The following is a 7714-nucleotide window of genomic DNA, read 5'->3' as shown; positions in this document are numbered from 1 at the left end:
GCGGTGACGATACGGAACTTCACGGCGACACCGACGGCAGGAATGCGCCTGGAGTCCACACAATTGCTATCGCAATAAAAATTGGCGGATCCAACGCACATGTAAGAATCAGTGATAAGCGAAGCCTTCTTTGATGTTTACTGAAATGCCTTTACTTCTTCGCGCAATCACATGTAGTTCCAACACTCCTCGCTCAATGCACGCTCTGGCACCATTTTGTTTCCCTGACGTGTTTCTCCGCACTGTGGACAGGGGCACGGCGGAAGAGGCTGCTATCGCCCTAGCCATCGTACACGCCCCAACCATACCGGCACTGGATGGACCCATTACAGTTGTCACTGGTTCGCAGACCGCCTGCAAGACTTTGGCACAAGGGATGGTAGCACCCTACACACACCGCATCCTTACATCATTACACCCCACAGCGTTGCACAGGGTACGTATCGTCTGGACGCCTGGACACGCCTATATCCATGGTAATGAACGCGCTAATGCGGTAACCCGAGAGCTCGCTAACGGGGCGCCATAGGAACAACTGTCAAACCCAGACGATGCACCGACAGAGCCACTGAACTACATTGAAACTCTACAACATTACACAGACAGCAGGAGATGATGATGATGATGAAAAACTTTATTTATCCCTCTTTAAAGGGAAGGGGGCAAGCAGGAGACACTTCCCTCTCCCCCACATATTTCCCTTAACCGAGAAGATGCCTTCGCGTGGCGACAGCTTCAAACTAATTAATTTCCCTGTCTCTTTTATCTTCACCTCTGCACCCCACACAATATCCTTCATGGTTGTCCCTACTGTGGAGCAAAGCCCACAGTATATCATTGTACCTGGGAGTGCCCGCACCTTCCGGGTTACTACGCAATTCCTTCACCTTCACCTTCCTCCCTGGGAGACTGCGCTGACCAGCTTAGACCTGCAAGAGCAGCGACGGCTGATCCGGCGGGCACGTGGAGTGGCGCGAGCCAATGGGGCTCTGAACTAAGGGCTCCACCCTACGAGGAATTCACGCCATCTTAGAAATAAATGGTTTCTCGCTCTCTATCTCCACACTCGGCTGCTTCTGTTGCCGACTTCACCTTTCTGCAGCCAACTACTTCAATTTTATATTGCCCATTTCTTCCCATCTTGCCTCTTTTTATGCTTGCCTGATCGCCCACATACCCAGTGGCACATAACCATTCCGAGAGATTGGCCAAAAATGTTCACATACTTTGAGTGGCCCATGCAAGTTGTACACTCGCCGATTCAGCAGCAGCCAGTAACTTCAAAGTGGAAGGAAGAGGAAAAGAAAGCTTCACTTAAAAGCTTTCTGGATTCAAACCTTGATTTGTTAGTCCCAATTTTGAAAACAGTTCCAGTTCAATATAGTCCCAGTTCAACACAGGTCTATTGTAGGCGCGTTCTAATCTTGGAAGCTGGAGAAGAAGAAGAAGAAGGACGCGCAACCTGTCTCCACCGGCCACTGCTTTTGAGATCCCAGTTTTGGTGAACTTTGCAGGCTCTAACCATTCATCGCGCTTGGCAAGGCTAGACGCTATGGCCACGCCTAGCAATGGAGCGACAGCAGAACCAGCGGAAGGTAGGAGGAATCATGCTACTCAAACGTAGGGATAACTTTTTAAGATATTCGGGACCTGAACAGACGTATAGATGAGTGGGTGAGTGAGAGAATGTGCAGAAAACTACAGTAATGAGGAATACTTGTTAGGTAAGCGAAGATTAGGAACATTAGCTTCGAAGCCTCAGAAGGAGTGAAAGAGAACGTTCAATTAGGCGAACTATAAAAATAGCGAACGCTATAGTCGCGAGAAACGAGAACAAAAGTTGCGAATAGCGCATTTCACCGAAACTCCCAAGTCATGACTGCGTAACTGTGCTCCCCCAGCGTAATTTATTATAATGCCGAAAATCGAAAGCTAAAAGAAGGGCGTGAAAGGAGCTAAGGGCTTCACCCAGAGTCATACAAACGATAATGAAAGGAAGCGATGACAAAAGTGATAGGAGCGAGTTCCTCACCTTCACTAGAACGCCAAAATATTCGATAGAGGGATGACAGCGCTCGAACGCGTGCAGAGGGCATTCTAGTTAAGGAGGTGATGAAGTATTTGAAACAGACAGTCCATTAAGATAGCAAATTTGGTGCGAAGGAAAAGAAAATACAATCTATGGCTGCTGATCGAGAAGTAGATAGCGCGACGAAATGAGAAATTCACGCGTCTACCTAGCACGTACGGGCAAATGGTGCAATAACCACTCAACACAAGAGAAGGCACACACACAAAACTGTAGCGTTCTGCGTACCTATATGTCTTATCTTTTCTGTCGCGTGGCTATCGAGTGATCTGTCGGCAAGTACGCGATACCAACGCACCCAATCTTCAACATTGCCACGCCTAGTGCTTATTCAGCTTAATCGTCATGTCGCAATAGCTTTGGTTCATTTTAAACTCAGCCGACAAACCTTCCACGCATCGCCTATATTAATGCCGGTGTGTTTCATGAAACTTGCTGTCAAAATTGAAACCACGGTTCTGATCCTACTGCGGGTCAACTCCTTAGCAATGAATGCTGCAGTATACTGCAGCCTTGAGCCACTTCGAGGCCCCACAACTTTTCAAATGACGTAAATAGCAGATGTGACATACATCTGTGTGTGCTTTTCTTTAAATTTGTATCTCTGTGCTGCACTAATTACGTTCACAAAAGCGCACGTGATCACTCTTTCTGTGACTCGCTTGCTGCGAATGAAGCGATCGGCGCCGCGCGACTGGTGCAGCCAGCAATCGGACAGGATGGTACCACCCTGTCATGTGACGCCGACCTAGTCGTCTGTGTCTACCTCGTCCTCCTCCTCTCTCCGGCCACCGCGCTCCTGCTCCTCCTCTTTCACCTACTTATTTCCCTACGCCCACAAATTGTCTAAAGCTATCTGATCCCGGCTGTTTTCTTTGATTACCCCAAATGCCCAGAACTCGTGAAGGAACCGTATTACGCAATCGCATTAAAGGCGCAGTTGACTTACCTATAGGGTGTACGCTTTCTGAGCCCTTTGCAGTATACAACTTCAATCTCTCATTCCTCGCAGCCAGCGCGCCCATTACGGGCCCTCCCAATCTGCGCCCGGCGCTGAAGCCTTCACCGGCGGCCTCGCCTCCACGTCCGGTCCAGAGGGCCGCAGTCTCAACTGCCGCCCTGCCGGTGAAGGCTGCCATCGGCGTAGCCACGACGGCGGCTTCGACCGCAGCGCACGCTGCTGTCTCAGCGGCCGCATCTCTCGGGTCTTTGGCGATGCTCAGAAGGAACTCGCCAGGCGGTCGCCAAGGCACGTCCCAGGCAGGAGGCGATCAAAGGTTAGGACGTGGCGGAGACATTGCGCACGGAGGGCTCTTACAGTGTCATAGCGTGTCACAGTGACTTTAACCTGAGACAGCGACGCGATCGTAGAATCGCGACTTCCCTGGCGCCAAGCGCCAGATCATGACACCAGCAGCAAGTGCACCTCAAAGAAAACGCGTGCATACGCCAGCTAAACGACTTGTACTAGTCCTTCTGTCCTTCCTTGTCCTATCGACATCGATGTATACTCACCTCCGCCTTGCTCAGGCGCTTCCTTGCTGCGAAACTCCTCATGGCAAGGGAAGCGTGGACGGCCTTCCCTGACCGCAGGAGGCACCCGGGAGGGCGAGGTCCCACTAGGACTGTCCTAAAGACAAGTCCTTAGGCTGCGTTTTCGTAGACTGCGCCACCGTAAAGAAACAGAGAGCTGGCCGTACGCCAGAACGCCTATTTTTCTCGGCTGCTTCTTCTCTGCTCTCGCCCGCAGTCCGAACGCCGAAGCCCAAGTGCGTTCTTCGATGTTCGGTGAGAGCCGAACAAACAACCTCCGCATCTCATGTGTCTAGCACTACCAATTCTGCTTCAGCGACGGCTACCGATCCGTCTACTAACTTGGGTATTTATGTTTTACTAGATCTAGCCCTGGGAGCGTTAGCCAGCGCCACTCAAAGCCATGGCGGGCGAATGTGGAACATCCCGTTTTTTCCCCGATGGCGTCACGTAACACCTAAACTTAGGAGAGCAGTCACGTGGCTAAAAAACCCTTGTATGCTACCTGATGACATCAAGGATGCCAGATTCAAGACCCCCGATATGAATGACGAAGGGAAGAAGGGAAACCAAAGGGCTCGACTTTTGTTAATCATGACCATAGAAAACCAACAATGAAGACAAAGAAAGCATCGGGTAAATCAGCTGTAGTTGAAATGGAAATTTAGAAAACAATGAGTTTTTGGCTCCAACGTACCGGCGACAAATTATCTTTTTTCCAGTTTCATTTCCCTTTTCCTTATTATTTTGTACATTCCCATTTCAACTACAGATAGTTTCCCCGATGCGAACACACACACACGCACACACCATTTATATATATACATATATATATGAATAATAAAAATCGGGTCCCTCGGTTAACCCCCTTTCTTCTCGTTTATTACATAACGAGGGTCTCGAATCCAGTAACATTGATGCCCTCAGGTAGCATATGTGGGTTTATTGACCAGTTGCATTCACCCAAAAAGATCCCGTTCTCGTGACGCCTGCGGCAAAATGGACGTTCCACGTCCGCCGCCAAGGTTTGTGAGTGGTGGCGCTGGCTAACGCTCCCAGGGTTCTACTAGGACACATAAATACCCAAGAAAGTGGATGGGGAAACGGCGCCGCGGTAGCTGAATTGGTAGAGCATCGCACGCGAAATAAGAAGGTTGTGGGTTCTGTTCCCACCTGCGGCAAGTTGTTTTTTCATCCACTTTAATTTTCATTAATTTACCGTTTCTTTATTTTCATTTATTAAGCACAAGTAATTTCCCCTATGTTGTCCTTGGTGTCAGTGTTTGTTGGCTTCTCATGATATGACTATATCTTTATTTATCTGTGTGTGTGTGTTCTTCTTAGCTCTCTCCCATACAGTTATTTCCCATATTTGACAATCTTAATGCTAACGCATTGAAACGCTTCAGGTGGTTAGGCCTGAATACGTATCAGTCCTGACATTCGTTTCATCATTACGGACATACCTTCACGTTGCCGTCGTCAACGCACGCAGGCAGGTAGAGCCCGATCCGCCCGCCGAATTGGGGCTGCCCTCTAAGCCGCCAACGTATTCGCCCCGCGAGAAGCGCAAGTGGAAAGCTCTGCGCACCTTCGGAAACCCCATGCAGAGCGCGTGCGTGGGACTTCTCGTCCTCTGCGCGCTGCTCGTCATCGGCGTGCTGGGATATCTGCTGCTGTTCGCACAGGCCGAAGCCGGGGTGGGCGGTGCCCGCAAGCGCTTGTCGGCCAGACCCAACATCACCGCCGATGCCGACACGACGACCGAGGCAGCGCTGATCGTCCTGCCTACGCTAGGTGGCGCCACTGACAGCGCCAGAGGTGGCGACCGAAACAACGCAGCGGGCAACGGCAGTGCCGAAGGTGCCTCGACAATCAGCCAGCTGACGAGTCGCCACTTGGAAGACGCCACCACCAAATAGAGATTTGTTCTGGGGACAAGTCGACGCTTTATTTGTCGCTTTGTATTTGCTATTTATCACTGCATTTTGCTCGTTATTAAAAGAAACACGCATTTACTTATTGGCCTTGTACGTGGACAGTAACGTCCTCGAAGTAATCGACAGTCCTCGCAGGTGAGCGTAAACTTTTAAGGCGACGCTTTCTTTCACTGCCTCCCGGAACACTTTCCACCAGAGCCATCCACAAGGATCCGTCGAAAAGTTTGGCTACACACTAGGCGTTATAGCAAACGATTGATGGAGCGTTCTACCGAAGAAAAAAGGAAATGAAAGGGGTAGCAGTAGCCGAGGTAGAAGAACAGCGCAAAGCATCGCGTGGTGAGTGGAGGCGCGCTACCCTGACCGCGGCGCGCAGGCTCTTTCCAGTTGCCTTGACTATTGCATGCCCGCAAGCGAAATTTCTGTCCTGCCCGTCTCTCATATCGGAGATGGGTGCCCATCACCTCCTCCTATTTCGCCGGGATTCCCGCCTCCGCGACTCTCACATCGTGCCTTTTCTCTCTTTCCTTCCCCCAGTGCAGGGTAGCAAACCGGACGTGCTTCTGGTTGATCTCCCTGCCTTTTCGGTCTCTCTCTCTCTCTCTCGCTGTTGCAGTGCCATAGTACACTCTATAAGTGCTCCAGTGCACTTCCCAAGGCGGTGCTGCGCGCTCAACGTTTCACGGGGACCTCCTAGTTGACACCGCTACTCCAATAGCTATTGGTCCACCGTCGGCGGCATACGTGTGACGTCGAAGAGCCATTGCCCGTGACGTTACTCGCTCATCGCCGCAATGGGTATGGAGGAGAAGGGCGGCGTCGACGCTTGGCTTTTCAGCAGTTTTTAATACTTTGCAGAGACAGTCACTGCGTAATTTGAGCACCAGCATTAACCGTTTTCAATGCTCAAGCCTGATGAGGGCCTTCTGACGTGCACCCAACGCACAATACAATACTGTTTTTATTTATGTATTTGTTTTTAATTTAGCCCACATCACAACGCAGCCGTGAGCTAAAGTCTACCCCACGACTAAATGCTTAACAAAACGAATGTCGCTGCCTCTGAGCACCCGCGACGGTTGCGTATAAGGACCGACAGCTTCGAATCGGATGGTTTCCCTCTTGTGCTGTTCGGTCATCTGGAAAACTGGAGGCTGCAGCGCCTAGCGGTCCAACAGCCGCAAGTGAGAGGCAAGAATTGTTTCCTTAGCAGATTCGCTGACTTCGGCTTCAGGTCAGTGCAGATGCCTTATAGAAACGCCCGAATTACCCGTGTACGGTGTGACACTTCACCACCGCCACCTTGTCGCGTCTGCTACGGGGCAACTGGTGCTATTGTGGAGCGTCATTCTCGGTGCGTTGACTGTACTGCTGGTTACGCTGCTGATATGCGCAATTTCTCCAGGTCACCGATTTCTTCTTTCTTCAATATTTACTAATTTAGAAAACGAAAGAAGTATAAGTTTGCTCTCAAGGGCTGATAAATTTGGTGATATGTAGGAAAGATGACAGTCGAAAGCGGCAGAACATCAGGATACCTCTTCCCGGGAAATTGCCTGAGCATTACCGACAGGTCATCCTCACGCTGCAGTCACTGTCTGATGCTCTTCGCATGTTTTTTTTTTTCTTTTTATATGTACTAAGCTATAAACACCGTCAGCTCGAAGCGCTTAACTAGAGGAGGCCCTGCGTTCAGTCCTCGCAAGGTGTCAGTAAGCCGGCTGTTACCATTTCGTTAACAGGATCACCGGTAGTCACCATTTCGAAGTGCCCCAATATTCAACTGGAATAAAAGGAAAAAATAACCTCCACCCGTATTATAGCACGAAGCTATAATATACAAAGGAAACTCATACCAGTTTCTTCGGAAATAAATCTTCGTAAGTGAAGAAAAATGAGTCCTGACCTAGGTTTTTGTTTTTTTGTTTTCTACTGCAAAGCTTTCTTTCTAAAAAAAAAAAACCCGCATTGGTTTTCTTTGTAGCTTCCGTGCTGGAAGACGGATGGATGCCAATTTTTTTTCCTTTCGTGAATGTTCCTACCCCTTGCGGGTTTTCGCAGAAATGATTTGACATTCAAGCGGAATGTTAGAGGTTTCGTGTGAGTCTCATATTTCACCCATACGTAATTTTATAAGTTTTCACAAGTTGCA

At 49.6% G+C, this 7714-nt stretch overlaps 1 protein-coding gene across 1 annotated transcript; it reads left to right on the top strand.

The window, feature by feature from the left end:
• The first annotated feature begins 1552 nt into the window (after nt 1–1552).
• On the top strand, nt 1553–5629 carry LOC129382533 (uncharacterized). Its single transcript, XM_055066661.2, has 3 exons — nt 1553–1595; nt 3102–3366; nt 5118–5629. Exons 1-3 carry the CDS (start codon nt 1553–1555, stop codon nt 5542–5544), a joined length of 735 nt encoding a protein of 244 aa, XP_054922636.2. The 3' UTR covers nt 5545–5629.
• Nucleotides 5630–7714: the final 2085 nt, after the last annotated feature.

This window comes from Dermacentor andersoni, chromosome 6 (assembly GCF_023375885.2).
Source record: "Dermacentor andersoni chromosome 6, qqDerAnde1_hic_scaffold, whole genome shotgun sequence".
Taxonomy (NCBI): domain Eukaryota; kingdom Metazoa; phylum Arthropoda; class Arachnida; order Ixodida; family Ixodidae; genus Dermacentor; species Dermacentor andersoni.
This window is presented reverse-complemented; position numbering and strand designations above follow the sequence as displayed.

Excerpts from the sequence above, each read along its gene's own strand:
- LOC129382533 (XM_055066661.2), top strand. The coding sequence starts at position 1,553 with ATGGCCACGCCTAGCAATGGAGCGACAGCAGAACCAGCGGAAG. Across the intron at positions 1,596-3,101 it reads GACAGCAGAACCAGCGGAAG|CCAGCGCGCCCATTACGGGC; the intron begins GTAGGAGGAATC and ends CATTCCTCGCAG. Across the intron at positions 3,367-5,117 it reads CAGGCAGGAGGCGATCAAAG|GCAGGTAGAGCCCGATCCGC; the intron begins GTTAGGACGTGG and ends CAACGCACGCAG.